The following is a 22,198-nucleotide window of genomic DNA, read 5'->3' on the forward strand; positions in this document are numbered from 1 at the left end:
CATTCCTGGATGTTGAGAATGTCAAGTTCTTTCCTAATATCCTCAGTTTTAATATGATATTGCCATTGATGCCATCTGTTCATGCCTATAATCTTTCTCAGGACTCTCATATCTGCGGTCTCTAGTCTTTTGTCAAGTGTTTTACTTCTGACCCAGCTCTCAGATCCATAAGTTAAAACTGGTTTGAACACTGTCTTGTATACAGCTAATTTAGTGTTCTGAATTTCTCTCTTATTCCATATGAATTTATTCAATTCACTTCCTACCATACCAGCTTTGCTGATTCTGTTGTGTATTTTTATATTTAATTTACCATCTTCACTAAAAATCGTGCCTAAGTAGCTGAAATGTTTTACTTGTTCCACAGGTTCTCCATTCACAACACGGTTGACATTTTCAATGATTCTGCCTATTTTCATTGTCTTTGTCTTTTTATTGCTGACCTTCATACCATATCTATTACAACAGCTATTCAATTTAGTCAGAGAATCTTGCAGACTTGTAGCGGATTTATTTAGAAGTATAACATCATCCGCATAAAGCAAAGAGCTGACATTAACATCTCCAATTTTGATATCATGTTTAATACCACTTTCCTTCATAATGTGATCCATATAGATAATGAATAATAGAGGGGATAATGTACATCCTCGTCTCACACCAGATTTAACATTAAACCATCTTGCTGTACTTCCTTCAATTCTAACTGCTGACTTACAACTCAAAGACTAAGTATTGCTTGATATAATGCCCCATTCACACCATATAACTGTAGCGTATTGATTAGCTTCTCTCTTGGAACCTTGTCATATGCCTTTTCCAAATCGACAAAACTTAAATACAGATCTTTGTTATATTCCCATGATTTCTCGACTATTTGTAGTAAAGTGAAGATCTGATCCTGACAGCCTCTATTTGTCCTGAATCCAGCTTGTTCTTCACCAAGATTTTCTTCCACAATTCTTCTCAACCGTTTCTCAAGTATACTTACATAGATCTTGCCAGGAACACTCAGTAGGGAAATACCTCTGTAATTCTCACATTCAGTTTTATTTCCCTTTTTATATATGGGTACTATGAGAGCTCTACTCCAATCATCGGGAATTCGTCGATCTGTCCAGACTTTCTGAATTATGCAGTGCAGCCACTATAAGACTCTTATACCACCACACTTCAGCATTTCTGGTCGAATATCATCTACTCCTGCTGCCTTTCCACATTTCAAGCCTTTGATGGTTTTTTCTACTTGAAGTATGGATATGTATTCCTGACATGCCTGGGCAGTGTTTTTTACCACTGTGCTCATCACTGCTTGTTTCGTTTAGCAGTTTTTCAAAGTAATTACTCCATACTTCAAGGATATCTTTTTCTCCCTTTTTCATGTCTCCTTTTTCATCTCTAACTCCTTTTACAGCACTCTTTCCTCCATTCCTAAGTTTTTTCAATAACCTCCAGAATATTTTGCCACCTTCTTGATATTTATTTTCTATATTCTTGCCAAAGTCCTCCCACAACTTTTGTTTAGCTAATTTTACACAGTGTTTAGCATTCTTGCATTTGTCTCTATATTCTCTAAGAGCACAAGATGACTTATTTGATAGGAACTTTTGATATGCTTTCTTCTTTTCCTTCACTGCCTCTTTAACTTCCTGTGTCCACCAGGGAGTTCTGATTTTTTTTATCCTTGCAGACAACCTTACCACATGCCTCTCTGGCAGAATCAATCAATGTTTTCTTCAGAATTTGCCACTGAATTTCCAAGGGTTGATTCCTTCTCAAACTCTTTCATTTTTTCTTCAATAATCTTTGTGTATTTTAGTCTACAGTTCACATCTGAGAGCTGCTCAACTTTTATTCACTTTAAAACTTTCTTACGTGTTATTTTTTTCAATATGGAATTCAATTTTATCCTGCTAAAGACTAAATAGTGATCACTTCCAATTTCAAATCCTCTGTACACTCTGGTGTCCTGCACCAGGGAGAAAACATCACTATCAACAATAACATAGTCAATGAGACTTCTTATTCCTAGCATCTTCTCTCCATGTGAATTTGTGCACATTTTTATGTTGGAACATGGTGTTAGTAATAACCAGTCCATTTCCTGAGCAGAAATCCAACAGATATTTGCCATTATTATTAGCTTTGCTCTTTTCTCCAAATTTTCCGAAAATATTTTTGTATGTCTGACAATCACTTCCTACTCTGCTATTTAGATCCCCAACAAAGACCAACTTTTCGTTTTTCATTGTGTCAGTAGCTTTCTCTAGAGCCTCAAAAAATTCCTCCACTTCTACCTTAGTAGAACCTTCTGTGGGACCATAGGCACAAATAAGTCTCATTGTCCAGTTTCCCATTCTCATATTTGTCCACATTACTCTACTTGAGACTGACTGCCATTCAAGGTTAGCCTCATATTTTGTGTTGAATACTATGGCTACTCCTTCTTTTCCTTGATTGTCATTGCCTGAATATAACATTTTGTATTTATTGCTCAGAAAGATCTCACCAGTTTTTGTGTTTTTTGTTTCAGTCACCCCTATTATGTCGATCTGGTACTTATCTAATTCCTCAGCTAGCTCCATATCTTTGCCATTCAGGCTTCTTATGTTGATAGTACTAATCTTTAACTCTGGTGATGTTGAGTTGGGGTTTGTTTTCAGATTTGTTCCAGTAGCTGACTTTTCGCTGTTCCCTCTGGTTTCCTGGCGAAAACAACAGGGGCCCTTGTTTAACCGGGCGATGCCCCAGCCGGCATGAAATTTTGTCATGTTGTACCATCATTTTTTATTTTGGTTTAACTTTAACCAATAAGAATACAATTTGGTCGGCTAAATCCCAAATTGCCAGCCTATCCTCATTCGTTCAGTATACAAGTAGATACCGAACAGGGTGCACCACGAGAAGGTGAGGATTGGACATTAGGTCAGAAGCCCTGGTCGGTTCTCCGCATTCCTTTAAAGGCTATGTGGAGGTCTCCTCTCAATTATACAGCTTTGACCCTTAAGCACCCACTCTTGCACTCTACAAAGGTAAATTGAATCTATGTTGTTAACTGATCTTTTACTTAGCCTGACCTCTAGTGGTAAAAAAAAAAACCATTAAAAACGACACATTAAATACCTTCATTTTGGAAAGATTTCAGACCACACACTCCAGACATACCACAGAATTGATCAGAAAGGTACCAAGTCCCTACATCACACCAAAACCTGGTTCGAAAGGAAATTTAAAGAAGCATGTGAAATGCTCAAACACAATCCTAACCTGAACGAAAATGATTGTCTAACCATTCCAAAAATGTTAAGGACCCATTTGCAACCGTTATAGCAATCAGAACAAGCCACAAGAAGACTTGAAGTTTTTTTGTTTTTTTTAAACATTCAATAACAAAACTGTACATGTCCAGAAGAAGATCGTAGTACAGGGGGCAGGGTTTAGTGTAGTGTTTTTTTTTTGTTATTTTTACCACTAGAGGTCAGGCTAAGTAAAAGATCAGTTAACAGCGTAGATTCAATTTACCTTTGTAGAGTGCAAGAGCATGTAGCTTGTTTTCATATACACATGTATTTTTCTGATGATGACCTCAATACAGGAGTCGAAACGTCAATCGTTATTTTATTATTAATAATAAGTAAAATAATCATTTCAACATGTGTGTTTTGTGTCCCTAAATTCGTAAATATGAAAATACCTAAAATGTTTTACTTGTTCTATACATTCTCCATTAAGAATGCAGTTGAAGTTTTCCATGTTCCTGCCTACTTTCAAAGTTTTAGTCTTTTTATTGCTCATTTCCATGCCAAATTTGCTACTGCCATTACTCATTTTAGTTAAAGAATCTTGGAGACTTGCAGTACAATTCTTTAGAGTACATGATTTATTTAAAGCATATAGTTGAGTTTGATACCTTTTGATTTTGCTATCAAATTTAATACCACTCTTTCTTAATGAGATCCATATGCATTGGTGAATAAAAATGGGGAGAGTTCACCCTTGTCTCACACTTGATTTTACATCAACCCACCTTCTTGTACTTCCTTCAATTCTAATTGCTGACTTACAGCTTAAATATGCAGAATATTTGTTCTGGACATCTTTTCTTTTGGCACCGTGTAATATGCTTTCTCCAGCTCTATGAAACTTAAATGCAGATCCTTGTTGTATTACCACATTTTTTCAACTGGATGTCATAAAGTGAAAATCATATTTGTCATCCTATATTTTGCCCTGAACCTGCTTTGGTCTGCAAGTTTCTTTCCCACAATTTTTCTTTCCCTCTTCTGAAGTATACTTATGTAAATCTTAACTGAAACATTTAGTAGAAAAATTCTTAAAAAAACTAGCATTCAGTTTTATTTCACTTTTTTATAGATGGGAACTATGAGAGCTATTCTATCATCATCAAATTTCTGATATGTACCCTCAGGGGGTGTACAGAATAAATATGATACTACTGGTAAATGAAAATGTTACTCCATTACTACTTCCGATCAATAATTTTTTTCCAAATTAATCTGTTATCTGTTAATACTCCAATATTATCAGATTTTATATTTCTGTCTTTTAAGGCACTTTTTACTGTATCAATCTATCTACATCTTGACCTTCCTCTGGGTCTTTTTCCTGTTAACCTAGCAAAGAACACTTGTTTTGCTAATCTTTCCTCTACTATTCTGAGATTAGCTCTACTAACACATTCCTGAATGCTAACAGTGTCGAGTTCTTTCCTGATATCTTCGTTTTTGATGTGATACTGCCATTGAGGCCATCTGTTCACTCCACTAGTCTTTCTCAGCACTCTCATATCAGAGGTGTTTTAGTCTTTGATCAAATGTTTTATTTCTAACTGAGCTCTCGGATCCATAAGTTAAAATTGGCTTAAACACTGTCTTGTATACAGCTAATTTAGTGTTTTGAACTAATTTCTTTCTTATTCTATATAAATTTATTCAGCTGACTTCATAACATAGCCTTAATAATTCTGCTGTCTATTTATCATCTTCACTAAATATTGTGCCTAAATAGCTGAAATGTTTTACTTATTCTGTAGGTTCACCATTCAGGATACAGTTGATGTTTTAAATGTTTCTGCCTATTTTCATTGTCTTTGTGTTTTCATTGCTGACTTTCACACCAAACCTATTACAACAGTTATTCAATTTAGTCAGAATCTTGCAGACTTGTACTGGATTTATTTGGTATAACATCATCTGCATAAAGTAAAGAGCTAAGATTGACATTTCAAAATTTGATATATCATTATTGTATTGGCACCTCCATGGAGTCCAGTGACTCATCGGTAAGTATGAAAGTAAGTATTGTGACATTAGGTCAGACGCCTTAGTCTGTTCTTTGCATTCCTTTAAGGTTATATGTAGCTCTCTTCACATTTTTCCATTTGTGATCCATAAGCAACTTCAACAAGTTATTTACAACTCAAATTTATGCTGTTTCACAATATGTAATAGTTTAAATGCAATCGCTTTACTGTGCATCTCTTTACACACTCTTTTCTAAGTTCGACTTTGAAGGTAAATAAAAACTGCTGAAAAGTATTGGTGACAAGGCAATAGTTACTTAGCTTATTTAAACAGCAGCTGCTGATTTGACTAATTTTTGCAATATTGTTTTCCAATATTACACAAACCATAATCAATATTTTCAAAATGGTGTTTTTTAAGGGACTATCAATTGTCACCAATACTTTTCAGCAGTTTTTATTTACCTTGAAAAACACAATATGTTTTCTATGAAAACATATTGTGTTTTTAAAGTCTTTTTATTTTATCTAAACTGTATCGCACTACAGTTTACTATGCAGAGTAAACTCCTACAGACATTTTAGAAATTCTTGGAACAAGTATATTTGTCATGTACTTGTTCAAGGACTTCATTACATTGCTTTGTGATAATGTCATGCCCAGATATGGCACCAGATGATTTGATTAGAGAAAATAAGATTAGGAAATCAGTTTTTTGTAATTACAATATTATAACCACAGCTGTCATACTGCTGTTTTGAAAGCTATAAATGTAGTGGATATGTCAGAGTTTTTTAAAAACTTGGCTGTTATCTTCGGGACTGGAACAATTTCATGTTAGCTCAAGCAGTCAAGCAATTATCTCACTGGTCAGGTGTAAGCCTGTGTGGAGTATCAAGTATCACAGTTGCCTGATATATCGGTGAAATGTTCCTTTCTCATACCTGCTCAGTTATTTTTAAAAGCCTTTGTTATTTCTATAACTAATTCTTAACCTGTGTAACTACCACTGTCTGTTGGAAATGAAGAAAAAACTCATATCAGTGATATGTTACCATCATTATTATTTATTATCAATACTTGATTATTTTCACATTTTTATTTCTAATGCTTGTATGTCTTGAATCACTCCTTTATGAAAAAAATCGATTTTTTTTCTGTGCCATTTACAGTTGCTGAGGTTAAAATATGCATGAATGAAATTAGTGGGTTTAGTGAATTGAAATTGACTCTGAAACACTATTAGACTGGTGGTCCCAGTGATGTCATATGTGCAGCAAGTGACAAAGAATCAAACAAAAATCAAAAAGGGTTACAGATGCAGAAGAAGTTGTTCAGTTAATGAGTGCCCATTTTTGTTAAAAGCTATCACCCTGATGAACACAACATTGAGCTCACTGTTACCTCCTCACTAGATGAAGAAACTCAGGTGTGTGAGGCCGAGGTATTAGAGCTGTTGCACAAACTGAATAAGAATTCATCAATAGGGACTGATGGAATATCAGCATGTGTGCTAAAAGAGTGTTCAGCTGAACTGGCCATTCCTTTGACCAGGATGTTTAATATGAGTCTCAGAACAGGGAAGATTCCGCAGGAAGGGAAGAACTGTATTGCAGAAGGGTGGTGCAAAGACCGATGTACCAAATATCGACCACTTAGTATCTCAGGAGTGGTGATGAAGATTTTGGAAAAATTGGTTAGGGCACGCATTCAGAAATGTGTTGACAGTGAATATCTACTTTGCAATGAACAACATGGGTTTACTAAGGGAAGGTCATGTTTTTGCAACTTGCTCACATTCTATAACAATGTTACCATTGAACTAGACAAGGGGAATGTATACACTAGGATACTTTTGGATTTTGCTAAGGCTTTTGACAGAATACAGCATGGCAGACTGCTTCATAAATTGGAGAAAATGGGTTTGGGTTATAGAATATTAGCATGGATAAGAGGATGGCTGACTAAATATCAAAGAGTGGTATATATGGGGGATCTGAGTCTGCAAGATTTAAGGTTTCGAGTGGTGTACCACAAGGATCAGTGCTTGGTCCACTGTTATTCAATCTGTACATTAATGATATTGGGAAGGATTTGACAAGTGATGTCCAGTTATTTGCTGATGATGCAAAGATAGGTAGGGTAATCAGGAATGCTGCTGATATGCAGTCTTTGCAGAATGATTTGAATAGGCTGGAATTGTGGGCATGGGAAAATGGGTGTCAGTTCAATGTCAGTAAATATAAAGTCATTCACTTCGGCATGATTAGATATCCAATGTCGTATTATATTGGTGGGATTACGCTAGAGGAAACTGATGAGGCTAGGGATCTTGGAGTGTTAATAGATAGGAAGTTGAAGTTTAGGGCCATGTGGCAAAGATTGCAAATACAACTCAGAAGATAATTGCAATGCTGAAACAAACATTCACATGTAAAGATAAGGATGTTATTTAGCCTCTTTACAAGGCCTTGATAAGACCTCACTTGGACTATTGTGCACAGGTCTGGTTTCCGTTGTGATTCTGATATATTGGAGAGAGTACAAAGGAGAGTGTTAAAAATGATATCAGGATTGTGGAATACTGATTATGAAGACAGATTGAGAATTTGTATACTGCAGACACTAGCAAACAGGAGAAAGGGGTGATATGATTGAGACTTACAAACTTCTGAAAGGATCATACAGGATTTCAATTTATGGAGGGTGGGGAAAGGATGAGAGGGCATCCTTGGAAGCTGAGAATGAAGGGTGTGAGGGCTAGATTTTTCTCTCAGAGGGTGGTGCCTTATTGGAATGGATTGCCATTGGATGTTGTGAGTGCAGAGCAATGTGAATGAATTCAAGAATAAGTATGATAGCTGGTGTGTAGTATGTGGCCTCCCTCATTGAGTCTCTGACTCCCTGGAGGTCTCTCTTAACAATAATAATAATAAAGCATGTAGGTTACATTGAAATTATAGACTTTTGGAAAATAAAAAAAAAAAAATTGTAATGATTCTCTCAATTCTTTCTCAACTTTTCAATTTTTTGCACATATTTTAGACTAACTGTATCACTATTAGTTTGTTACTTTGCAGTACCAAGTAACCAACTTTGCAGCACACTCAGAGATAAATAATGCATATCCTGTATCTTATTGGTTATATTCTATTACAATGGAAATTAAATAAATTGAAAAACTGAAGCTTTTTTTTTTTTTTCCCAACCAAAAATTGACTCATTGCCGACAAGCAGATGAACACATCTTTAAGTATTAAATAAAGCCACATAGTTAATCACAGGAAAACTGTTTACCAACTATGAGCAATGAGCATGCTGACAAGGCCTAGACTATGATATGTGCACAGTTGAGTATTGCTGTGATTACCAATGATCAAATCATTAAATATCTCTTCACTTGTCTCTAATCAAATCTGAGCCATGTTGTTATAAACTTTTTTTTTGCTTAAAATCACTCAAAGAATCAACCTCTACAGTTTGGCAGATTCCTCTTATGACACCCTGTATATAGATATGATTGATTCTCTTCTGTCAAGACAGGTTGAGTGCTTCATGAGTCCGTCTTCTCCATTCCTCTCTTAACAAAGTCTTTCTTGGAAGATCTTGGAGGCTATTCATCTTAACAGCTTTCTTGATATAGATATATATATTCATTATTATTATTATTATTATTATTATATACTGTGTGTGTGAGAGGGAAAAAATAAAAGGTTCCAACCTAATTTATACACATTATTTTATTCCTTAACATTTTCATATGCTCTGACCCCTAGAAAAAGCTTACCCACAAAAATATTGTAGCATTATTATTCATTAATATTAGTACTGCAGGTAAGTTAATGGTTAGATATCCAGAAATCCTGTTGTAGATACTAAATGTAGAACATTTTCAGGCCTCCTATAAGAGTGGCATTCTCTTACTCTAATTAAAATATAAACATCTATCACTTAAAGACCATCATGAGCATCCATACCCATGGTAGGATTTAAATTAATAAGTTAGAGAGTGCATATGCTATCTTTTCTGTCAGCCAAGCCAAGAAGACTCTCCATTTATATGACAACGATCTCCACTTAAGCTTGCTGATTTCAGAAAAGCACATGATAAACATGCTGTGTGTGAATGGAAGGGTGGAGGGGCTAAAAGAAACCTTACACAAATTAATACATAGCTTATACTTAAGTTACAAATCAGCAATGAGAACTAAAGGTTGCACAGGAAGAAGATTTAATATTAATCAGGTATGAAGCAAGGTTCTACACTATCTCTGGTGTTATTTATAATCTATATGAGCTACTTTATTAAAGAAACAGTATTAAATCTGGTATTCAGTTGGAAGATATTGTTATGTGGATTCTCAACTATAGATCTACAAAACTGAATTCTCAATAGTAGATCTATAGAACTGGCTATGCATTCTAGCTATTTAAACACAATTTTTAGTGAAGATGGAAAATTAAATAGAGAAATAGATAACAGAGTAGATAAGGTTGTACATAAATTTATACAGAACAAGAAAGAAAACAGTCAAAAGACCTAGCTCAGTAAGATAGCATTCTTTGAATGAAAGAATATTGAAAGATAGCATTCAAATTAACAGTAATGTGTGGATCTAATATAAACAGTTGATTAAAAACTGAAGAATAAATATGAGAGTTCTGAAGAAATTTTAGGGGATTGGATAGATGGCTTTGGTAAAGAACTTGAAATTGATACTCAAGGCTGTGTAAGCAGAGCTAATCAAAGATGACAGTCATTTAAACAGAATGGAAAATGAGAGAATACCAAAGTAAATCATGTTTGAAGCAAAAATGGAAGGAAAAATAATACCCTAAGGAAAACAAATTGGAAGTCTGACAAATAATAGATTATTTTGGAAGAAATTGGTTGATTGGAAATGTCATGAAATATTAATTAGGTTATGTGACACCACTTAAGAAGATACCCTTTAAAATGATGAGCAAATAATAAGAAAATTAAGTTATATTTTGTCAGTAAACACCTCTATAAATAATTACCTAGATAACTATTTAAGGTCCTAAGCAAATTCACTCTGTGCACTTAAAAAGATGGTTTAAATATGAAAAGAGTTGACATTTAAATAGTTACTTTGAAACAAACTTCCTGTTGTAGTTATGAAACACTATCATAAGATGAACTCTGACTGTGTGCAGTACTAAAAGTGTAAAAATTCCCCCCCCCCTTTTTTTTTTTAATATTGAATTATCATTATTATTTATTTCTGCATAGGAAATGGAACTTTTAGAACCTGGAACCAATGTCTTTAAACTTACTGGTCCAATCCTAGTCAAACAGGATTTAGAAGAGGCTAAACAGAATGTCAACAAAAGGATAGAATATATATCAAGTGAATTGTAAGTGAATATAAATTGCTTCCATTTAGATAGATAACTATATATATATTTATTGTTATTATTAATGCTGTATATGTTTTTTACTTTTATTTAAAAAAAATATAAACTCCTGCAAGATTTCTCTATTTTTGTTTGTTTATAAATAAGGAAGTCACATGGCAAACAGTTTTGTAATGTAGATGCTTAACTCTCACTTATAGCAAATTCATTGAAATAAAATAGTCACCTATCTGAAATCATTTGCAACAAGCTACTTATCTGTGATTAGTCTCATTGAACACTGGTCAGCAAGGATTTTTCTAACCAAGATCAAAACAGGCAGTTGTATTGTAGGGTATAGAATTTAAAAATCTATTTAAAGAATTGAATTAAATTATTATTATACTGATAAGAAATATATTGGAGCTTTTGTAATCTCGTCTCTGCAAAGAACTTTATAAGGAACTTTTCATCTGAAGATAAGTTAGTCAGTTGCATATGAAAGAGGAGTTTTTTCTGCTGGAAATTCTGTTTTTTCATTCCACAAGACTGGCAAACTCGCCAGAGAATTTATACACTGGATAGATATGCAGATTATACAGATAGGATTAACTACACTGTCAGAGCATTAATTAAATTGCTGCATACTTCTCTCTTTAGGCACACTGACAGGTCATTGAGTCTAATATGTAACAGGATGGAAGAAGAAGAATTTAAAAATGGAAGTTCCCTCCTCCAGTTAGTTAAATATCTTTCTTCAATGAAGATTGAAAAACGAAAAAAAAAAGTGTATTCTGTAAAATGAACATATGTTCATTGTAAGTACTTACATATAAATACTTCATTTCTTCTTGTTAGTACCTTTGTCTCTTTGAAACATTAATCTTCCCATCATATTGTCATTAGATTTTCCTTTCTTATCATTGCTCACTGTTATTAAACTTTCCAGGAATGCGATCTAGGTGAGAATGAAGTGCAGGTTCCAGAACTTTATAGTCCCCATCTCGTAACTATTATAAATTAATCACCTCTTTCCTTATAATTTTCAGATTTATTGTTGCTTGTCTCTTCAACAATATCTTGAATAATGTCCTTTCTTCTAGTTCTGCATATTTGAGACTTTTCAAATTTTTCTTTCATTTTTTGATGTTTTCCTAATTTGAAGAGTCCAACAAATATACCTTCCTTAAGTTTGCCTCCTGAAATTTTTTGAAAACTTGAAGCTATTGATGAAATGCATTCTTGCCATGTACTTTTGCAAAGTGTTTTCATTTGGCCTGGTTAATATACAGTGGTGGCATAAATATTTTTCTGTTAGTTTTTTTTTTTTGGGGGGGGGGGTCTATGAAGAGTTTGTTTTATGTTTTCTCTTCCTGATATAAAATCTATTTGGGAAGGCCATGTTTTCTTGCCGGTGCTTAAGGGTCAAAGCTGTATAACTGAGAGGAGACCTCCACATAGCCTTTAAAGGAATGCGGAGAACCGACCAGGGCTTCTGACCTAATGTCCAATCCTCACCTTCTCGTGGTGCACCCTGTTGGGTATCTACTTTGATACTGAACGAACGAGGATGGGCTGGCAATTTGGGATTTAGCCGACCAAATTGTATTCTTATTGGTTAAACCAAAATAAAAAATGATGGTACAACATGACAAAATTTCGTGCCGGCTGGGGCGTCGCCCGGTTAAACAAGGCCCCCGTTGTTTTCGCCAGGGAACCAGGGCGAACAGCGAAAAGTCAGCTACTGGAACAAATCTGAAAACAAACCCCAACTCAACATCACCAGAGTTAAAGATCGGTACTATCAACGTAAGAAGCCTGAATGGCAAAGAAATGGAGCTAGCTGAGGAATTAGATAAGTACCAGATCGACATAATAGGGGTGACTGAAACAAAAAAGACCAAAACTGGTGAGATCTTTCTGAGCAATAAATACAAAATGTTATATTCAGGCAATAACAATCAAGGAAAAGAAGGAGTTGCCATAGTATTCAACACAAAATACGAGGCTAATCTTCTTGAATGGCAGTCAGTCTCAAGTAGAGTAATGTGGGCAAATATGAGAATGGGGAACTGGACAATGAGACTTATTTGTGCCTATGGTCCCACAGAAGGTTCTACTAAGGTAGAAGTGGAGAAATTTTTTGAGGCTTTAGAAAAAGCAACTGACACAATGAAAAAGGAAAAGTTGGTCCTTGTTGGGGATCTAAATAGTAGAGTAGGAAATGATTGTGAGACATACAAAAATATTTTGGGAAAATTTGGAGAAAAGAGCAAAGCTAATAATAATGGCAAATATCTGTTGGATTTCTGCTCAGGACATGGACTGGTTATTACTAACACCATGTTCCAACATAAAAATGTGCACAAATTCACATGGAGAGAAGAGGCTAGGAATAAGAAAAGTCTCATTGACTATGTTATTGTTGATAGTGATGTTTTCTCCCTGGTGCAGGACACCAGAGTGTACAGAGGATTTGAAATTGGAAGTGATCACTATTTAGTCTTGGGCAGGATAAAATTGAATTTCATATTGAAAAGAATAACATGTAAGAAAGTTTTAAAGCGAATAAAAGTTGAGCAGCTCTCAGATGTAAACTGTAGACTAAAATACAGAAATATTATTGAAAAGAAAATGAAAGAGTTTGAGAACAGGAATCAAACGTTGGAGATTCAGTGGCAAACTCTGAAGGAAACATTGATTGATTCTGCCAGAGAGGCATGTGGTGAGGTTGTGTGCAAAGATAAAAAAATCAGAACTCCCTGGTGGACAAAGGAAGTTAAAGAGGCAGTGAAGGAAAAGAAGAAAGCATATCAAAAGTTCCTGGCAAATAAGTCAGCTTTTACTCTTACAGAATACAGAGACAAATGTAAGAAAGCTAAACAGTGTGTAAAACTAGCTAAACAAAAGTCATGGGAGGACTTTGGCAAGAATATAGAAAATAAATATCAAGAAGGTGGCAAAATATTCTGGAGGTTGTTGAAGAAGCTTAGGAATGGAGGAAAGACTGCTGTAAAAGGAATTGGAGATGATAAAGGTGAAATGAAAATAGGAGAAAAAGATATCCTTGAAGTATGGAGTAATTACTTTGAAAAACTGCTAAATAAAACAAGCAGTGATGACAGCACAGTGATAAAAAACACTGACCAGGCATGCAGTCAGGAATACATATCCATACTTGAAGTAGAAAAAGCCATCAAAGGCTTGAAACGTGGAAAGGCAGCAGGAGTAGATGATATTCGACCAGAAATGCTGAAGTATGGTGGTATAAGAGTCTTACAGTGGCTGCACTGCATAGTTCAGAAAGCCTGGACAGAGGGACGAATTCCCGATGATTGGAGTAGAGCTCTCATAGTACCCATATATAAAAAGGGAAATAAAACTGAATGTGAGAATTACAGAGGCATTTCCCTACTGAGTGTTCCTGGCAAGATCTATGCAAGTATACTTGAGAAACGGTTGAGAAGAATTGTGGAAGAAAAGCTTGGTGAAGAACAAGCTGGATTCAGGCCAAATAGAGGCTGTCAGGATCAGATCTTCACTTTACGACAAATAGTCGAGAAAGCATGGGAATATAACAAAGATCTGTATTTAAGTTTTGTCGATTTGGAAAAGGCATATGACAAGGTGCCAAGAGAGAAGCTATTCAATACGCTGCAGTTAAATGGTGTCAATGGGGCATTATATCAAGCAATACTTAGTCTTTATTTGAGTTGTGAGTCAGCAGTTAGAATTGAAGGAAGTACAGGAAGGTGGTTTAATGTTAAATCTGGTGTGAGACAAGGATGTACATTATCCCCTCTGTTATTCACTATCTATATGGATCACATTATGAAGGAATGTGGTATTAAACCTGATATCAAAATTGGAGATGTTAATGTCAGCTCTTTGCTTTATGCGGATGATGTTATACTTCTAAATAAATCCGCTACAAGTCTGCAAGATTCTCTGACTAAATTGAATAGCTGTTGTAATAGATATGGTATGAAGGTCAGCAATAAAAAGACAAAGACAATGAAAATAGGCAGAATCATTGAAAATGTCAACTGTGTTGTGAATGGAGAACCTGTGGAACAAGTAAAACATTTCAGCTACTTAGGCACAATTTTTACTGAAGATGGTAAACTAAATATAGAAATAGACAACAGAATCAGCAAAGCTGGTATCGTGGGAAGTCTGAATGAATTCATATGGAATAAGAAAGAAATTAGTCGGAACACTAAATTAATTGTATACAAGACTGTGTTCAAACCAATTTTAACTTATGGATCTGAGAGCTGGGTCAGAAGTAAAACATTTGACCAAAGACTAGAGACCGCAGATATGAGAGTCCTGAGAAAGATTAGAGGCGTGAACAGATGGCATCAATGGCAATATCATATTAAAAATGAGGATATTAGGAAAGAACTTGACATTGTCAGCATCCAGGAATGCGTTAGCAGAGCTAATCTCAGATGGTATGGTCACTTAAATAGAATGGGAGAGGAAAGATTAGCAAAACAAGTGTTCTCTGCCAGGTTGGCAGGAAAACGACCCAGAGGAAGACCAAGATATAGGTGGATTGATACGGTACAAAGTGCCTTAGATGATAGAAATATAAGATCTGATAATGTTGGAGTCTTGACAAGTAACAGACTGATTTGGAGGAAAATTGTAGATAGGAAGTTAGTAATGATGTAATTTTTTCATGTAGTACTGTCATATCCTGTACACCCCTTGAGGGTACATGGCAGGAATTTGATGATGATGATGATGATGATGTTTTCTTGCCATAATATTCTGCCTTTGCACTGTCTGTGCGTGCACACACACACACACACACACACAAAGTACTAATGCAGTTACTTTTAAATCATCCTCACAAATATTTCACTAATAATGCAGTATCTTATGGTAGAGTAGGTGCCGTAAAATTTAAAGTTGAGATTTTGGAAGGCTCTTAACTTGAGTATGATTATTAATTGTTTGGTTTCAGATATTGCTATTACTATTACTATTATTACAGGCAACTCCAGGGAGTCATTAGACTCATTGAGGGAGGCCCCAAATCATATTCATCAAAACTATTCAACATTCATACAGTATCTATCATACCTCGCCTTAAACTCATTCACTGTCACAGCATCCACCACAGACTCAGGGAGCGCATTCCACTCATTCACTACTCTAAAAGTAAAGAACCCAGCTCTAACACCTTTACTAACCACACTTTTGCCCAGTTTCCATGGATGTCCCCTAGTCCTCCCACAACCAGCCCTGTTCTCAAAAATATCTTCTGAATTAATTTTATAGAAACCCTTCAGTAATTTGAATGTCTCAATCATATCTCCCCTCCTTCGCCTATCAACCAATTTTTTGCAACCCACAAATCCTCAACCTGTTCTCATAAGGTTCATTCCACAGACCTGCTATCATCTTGGTCACTCGCCTCTGAATCCTCTCCACCTCCTCCCCATCAAGAAGAAACCTAGGTGACCAAATCTGGGCACAGTAGTCGAGATGGGGTCTTATCAAGGCTCGATACAGAGGAACAATAACCTGCTTGTCTCTGCTTGTCAACGTATTCTTCAGCAACCAAGTGATTTGATGAGCTGATTTGGCCACTTTTGCAATGTGTCCCCTAAATTTGAAATTTAGGGGACACATTGCAAAACTTGCACGTTGCAAACCACCAACACTCATAAATCTCGTGCCTCATCAATTTCCTGGAGCACAGTTCCACCAATGCAGTAAACTGACGCCAATCTTTTCACTCCAAAATGCATAACCTTACATTTTGCCACATTAAATTGACATCCATTCTCCTCAGCCCAGACCTCCAATCTATCCAAATCATCCTGCAGAATTCTGACGTCATCTGCATTCACTATTGCCCTCCCCAACTTCACATCATCTGCAAACAAATGAACTGTTCCTCTCAGATCCTTTCCTATATCATTAATGAACAAATTAAACAGCAGTGGTCCAAGAACAGAACCTTGTGGCACACCACTAGTCACAGGCCGTCTTGTGGACTCTACTCCTGAGTAAACCACTCTCTGATATCTCTCCGTCAACCATCCTCCTATCCATCTCACCAACCCTATGTCCATCCCCATATGCTGCAATTTACTGATTAGAATTCCATGTGGTATCCTGTCAAAGGCCTTAGCAAGGTCCAGTAGAATCACTGTAAACCCATTACCCTTATCCAGTTCAGCCGTCACTGTGTTATAATACGTGAGCAAGTTACTGAGGCATGACCTACCCTTCACAAAACCATGCTGTCCCCGATACAGTATCCCATTTTCTTCTATCCAATCTTGTATTTTCCTCTTGACTATTTTCTCTAAGACCTTGATAATGATTCCTGTTATGCTGATTGGCCGGTAATTTTCAACAGCAGCCTTGGAACCACCTTTGTGCAGCGGAACTATTTTCCCCTCTTTCCACCCCCTTGGGACTGACCCAGACCCGAGGCTCAAGTTAAACAAAATGGTCAAGGGCACTGACAATTCTTTAGCCGCTTCACGTACGACACGAGCTGGTATACCATCCAATCCCACAGATGTATTGACATTGGGGTTCTGTAATAGACTAGTTACCTCTACTTCATTCATCACAATTCCAGTATAAGCTGTTGGTTCTTCCATTCCTGCAAAGTCACCACCTGGATGATATACTCTTGCAAAGTGCTCGCTCAGTAATTCCACAATATCGACTGATTTGGTTACCTCCCTACCCTCAGCATTTTTTAAGATCATTCTACCATGAGCATTTTTCCTTTTACTTGCAACATATTGAAAAAACTGTTTGGGATTCTCTTTAGCCTGCATGGCCAATTTTCTTTCGTAATCTGCTTTTGCTTTTCTTACCACCCTTGTTACCATCCTGCCCTGAGCTTTATACTGTTCCTGCGCCTGATGGTCACCTTTCTCCTTAAATCTTCATTCATCATCTTCTTTATACCCTCTTTTACCTTGTGGTGTCGAGGGTCCATTGGTCATCGGACCTCAATCCGTTTACAGGATAAGGTGGTCAGCCCTATGCCCCGGTATATCCTATGGCCTGTAGTGTTAAGTTCTCAAGGTCAGTTTGCCTGCTTTGCGGGATGAAAAACCCCAGAATAAACTGGGGAAAAAACCCTACTGTCCACGCCCAAGACTGGCTAACTTGGCTATGGCTGAGGAAGATCCTTCAGCTCCTCACGTCACCGACAGGAATCGAACCTAGGACACTCCTTCCCCAGGCATATGGTTGTGAAGCGCATAGCCACTAGGCTAACCGCATGGACTCCTTAATTTCTCCTTAAATTCCCTCCACAATTGTTTCTTTTTTTGCAGCTCAAGCTTAATAGTGTTATTCATCCATTTAACCCCTACTTGATTTATTATTCGGACTCATGGTATTCAGTTAACCATTGCCTCCTGCAAACAGTTCTTAACCACCTCCCATGCACTATCAACATCCAGCCCTTGCAGTTTTACATGCCATGGCACTGAGCCAAGCACACACCTAAGCTTGTCATACTTACCAGCCCGGTAATTCCACATGTACCCTGTCTTAATTGTAAATTCCACTCCTTTAGCCACCTCCCAAGTCATGACCTTATGGTCACTCTCACAATTGGTGGCAACATGGTCATGTTCGTTACAGCCACATTCTCAGTTGCAATTACAAGGTCCAGCACTCTCTGCCCCCTCCCCCCCCTGGTATTTTCCACTACATGTTGCTGTAGATAGTTGTCCCTTAATAACCGCATAAAATCCAATTCCTTCCTCCCATGTGCCCTGTCCTCTTTCCAGTCAATGTTACCATAATTGAAATTTTCAATTCAACTAACAGATGTTAGTTAAACTGAAGTAAATATCTGTTACTTAATCTTTTAGTTCTCTTCAAAGATGGCAGTTCATTGGCACTCCAAAAGTCATACCCAGCTTTTTTTCTAAATCAATAGTCAAATTAATTGTTGTCATATCACATGTAACAAAAATGACAAGTCCCATTTTTATCTTGTTCCCCTATTTCAAAACCTAAATGATGGTGGCAGTCTTTACCTTACAAGCACTATTGTATTGCCACTTGGGGTGGGTGTGTGTGGGGGGACACATAACAGAAGTAGTTTGTGCTTTTTTAAAAAAATAAATAAATAAACAAGTAAGAGATTCAAAATGTCTGAGTGCAAGTGAGGTCTCTTAACAGACTGAGTTTGTGTTTCAGTATACCTGATATAAGACAGGTTCAGACATATTCAAATCATATCTCCATTCATTTTAAAGCTACTGCTGTATGCTGTAAGTCACAACAGCTACAGAAGTGGAATTAACTTTCAGTAAAATAGGTAAATATTAATTTAAAATATGTAAATATTATTACTAATTCATAATAAGATATTCGTGTATCTGTTTTTTTAGTCCTTACATGATGGAATCTTAAATTACAGACTTAGAAATTCAGTACTTTGAAATGCATTAAAATGTCTAAATTAATTTTTAGATTAATACCACAAAGAGTTTTAATTTTATTTACCAGTATAGTCTTTAGAAGAAATCAACCTGAAAGCCATATTCCAGGTTATATGAAGTCACCTGTCATTGATTATGACATTTTTATAATTCTCCACAGACACTCCTTCCATACATACTGAGAGCCAATCTCAGATAGTATGGTCATTTAAAAAGAATGGGAGAGTAGAGATTAGCAAAACAAGTGTTCTCTGCCAGGTTGGCAGGAAAACGACCCAGAGGAAGACCAAGATATAGGTGGATTGATACTGTACAAAGTGCCTTAGATGATAGAAATATAAGATCTGGTAATGTTGGAGTGTTGACAAGTAACAGACTGATTTGGAGGAAAATTGTAGATAGGAAGTTAGTGATGATGTAAATTTTTCATGTAGTACTATCATATCCTGTACACCACTTGAGGATACATGGCAGGAATTTGATGATGATGATGATAGTGAAATAGAAAAACTGGTAGAGTATCTTTGTGATTAGACCAAATGGTGAAGACATCTTCCATGTAGCATTCCCAAAATGATGGTTGGGATTATAAGGAGGAGAAAAGAGATTGCCTCTAAATGTTAAGTTCACCACTGCAGGCAAAAGTGGATTTCCTGTGGAAGTACCATTGATCTGTTTGTGGAATTTATTTTGACAAATAAAGTAGCTGGAGTGGATGCCGAAATCAAATAATTTGACTATATCAGGACAGAAGGCTTGTGACCTACATCCCATATAAATTTCATCAGAAATAGAAAAGGATGGTAACCTGGCTTTCTTAGATATCTTGCTCTTCTATTCTCCTTCTGACTAATTAACTCTGCAGATTTGCAGTAGACAGAGCACCTACATGCAGCAGCAGTCTGTACATCATCCATCTCAAAAAAAACTGGCATTATAGAAACTTTACTACATTAAACTCATGTTGTATGTCCTAATCCAAAAGATCGTAAGCTAGAACTTCTCTCCTTGCCAGAAATTAAAAATACAGCATGTTTTTAACTCCCACAAGCCTGCTTCTGACAATCCAGAACCAGTACAAGGATTCCAATTCTGTATATTTCATGTATCTTCAAGCTGATTTCAATAAGCTCTCCTTGTGGCTTCCTTCATTAATAAAGTAGCTCCTCTTTCCCTTTCTGGTGTATGTTAAATTTTTTGTGATTACCCTTCTAATTCAGACAAACTGCATACTGTGGAGAAATGATTTCAAGAATTACTAATAATACATCTTAGAAATCTGGCTAAGAACATGCCTACTCTACCATTGCCACTTCACCAGAATCCAAAAATCCTCTAATTTTTAGATTCTGGTGTAGGATGTGCTTTACAAGATGATGTTTCCACAACAGTATCTGTTATAAGAAAAATTGTTTCAGTATTCTTCAACAAGAAATTCTATTTTGCAAGCAGATCATAAAGAGTGAAAAATAGTAAATTAGTTATAAGTCATTTCACAACATTGAAAAACACATTGGAATACTTTAGAGAGGATGATTAACAGGCTATTAAGGATTTTAAAACTAGTAATAACTGCTTTACAAGAATTAAATTCTTTTATGAATGGATAAATATCCAAAAATTTCTGAAAATAAAAATATGTTAAATTGTTTAAAACCCATGAGACTTGAAGTTCAAGCACTAAGCAATCATGAAGCAAATTATTATTATTATCTCAAGGACTCATTGAGGGAGGCTATAAATCACCCAAACCAGTGTCAAATTTGCTATAACAAGTGAAGAAATTTTTAATGTAGGACTTTTTCCCTATATACTAAAATGTACAGTTCATCATTATAATATTTTATGACTAGAAAAATACAAAAATTTAATTTGAGAGAAACTTGAAATATTAAATACAATAAAACAAAATTTTTCAATATTCTCAAGAATGGCAAAATTCAGAACAAGCATAGATGATTCCATTCCTTATATTTCAGCTATCTCCAAAATAATTTCAAAAAATCCTCTAATTTTTGAAAGTTCAGCCTAGCTTTTATTTTTTTTCTCTGAATTTTAGTCATCTGACTGCCGAGTTATTTAGCTAAGTTTAATACATAGTTTCTTAACAGTTGTTAATGAAATAATTATCAAAAATAGTGTAAAGTCTTACATAAATTTTTGCTTTAGTTTGTTGCCAATAGCTTGGGTGTAATTATTATTATAACAGACTTAAATTCAAATGTTTTTTATTTTTTTTAGAAAGCGTCATGATGGTACTCTTCAGGATTTGGAAAAAAAGCAAGATAGTCAACGAGATGTCATCAATAAATTACAACAGCAGTTTCAGCAAGCACAAGTGAAAGCAGCTATGAAAGCATAGTAAACAGCACTGTATTTATTATTACCTATGGCTGAAGTATCATCACTTTCTTGTTTAATGTGAATTCAGTTCAAAAGGATGACTGAAGTTATTCTTTCCTTTTATCTTTAAATACTTTTCTGCTTTCCTTTAATTTTTCATATCTTTCACTGAAAATAGTAATAAAATAATTTATGGTATAAAGCCATGTCAGAATTAAGGCTCAGCATTGTTACCTGTAACTATTTATTTTTATGAGCACATTACAGGAAAGTATGTATTGTTGAAAGTATTTTTTTCACTTGCTTATAAATTAAATTGAAGAAGCAAAGAAATTATAATCCTTTAGGGTAAGCAAAGGGGTAAAAGTTCACATGTGAACTTTGTTTTAATCATTTGGATAAAAGATTAAACAAGAATATAATTTTTTTTGCTTCTTTATTTTAATTTATAACCAAATGAAATGTATATGGGAAATATGACTTCTACATTACTTCAACTGTGATATCTCTTCTGGGTCTGGCTCCCACTGATAAGACCTCAATAAAGATCAAAACTGGTCTGGGTAATGTCCTTTCCCATAATGCATAACATTATACACACCTAAAAGATGTATGCTTTGCATTATGGAATACGAAGGCAATTGATGTGAAGTCAGCCTCTATATACGATTAACCCAGTCATGAAGATACTTCACACACAAACTCTGTTTGTTTACACTTGGATAAAGGATTAAACAAGAGTATAATTTCTTGGCTTCTTTAATTTAGGAAAGTAAGCATATCACTTAT

General features: G+C 35.5%; 1 protein-coding gene across 1 annotated transcript in view; it reads left to right on the forward strand.

The window, feature by feature from the left end:
• Positions 1–21,623, forward strand: part of Pfdn6 (prefoldin 6) — a 31,941-nt gene extending 10,318 nt beyond the window's left edge. The window contains exons 3-4 of the mRNA XM_090400198.1: positions 10,519–10,643; positions 21,308–21,623. Of these exons, the coding sequence (XP_090256324.1) occupies positions 10,519–10,643; positions 21,308–21,428 (246 nt within the window). The 3' untranslated portion in view covers positions 21,429–21,623. The remainder of the gene's footprint in view (positions 1–10,518; positions 10,644–21,307) is intronic.
• Positions 21,624–22,198: the final 575 nt, after the last annotated feature.

Source organism: Typopeltis vanoorti, chromosome 1 (genome assembly GCF_054136105.1).
Source record: "Typopeltis vanoorti isolate ZY-2024b chromosome 1, IOZ_Tvanoo_1.0, whole genome shotgun sequence".
Taxonomy (NCBI): Eukaryota; Metazoa; Arthropoda; class Arachnida; order Uropygi; family Thelyphonidae; genus Typopeltis; species Typopeltis vanoorti.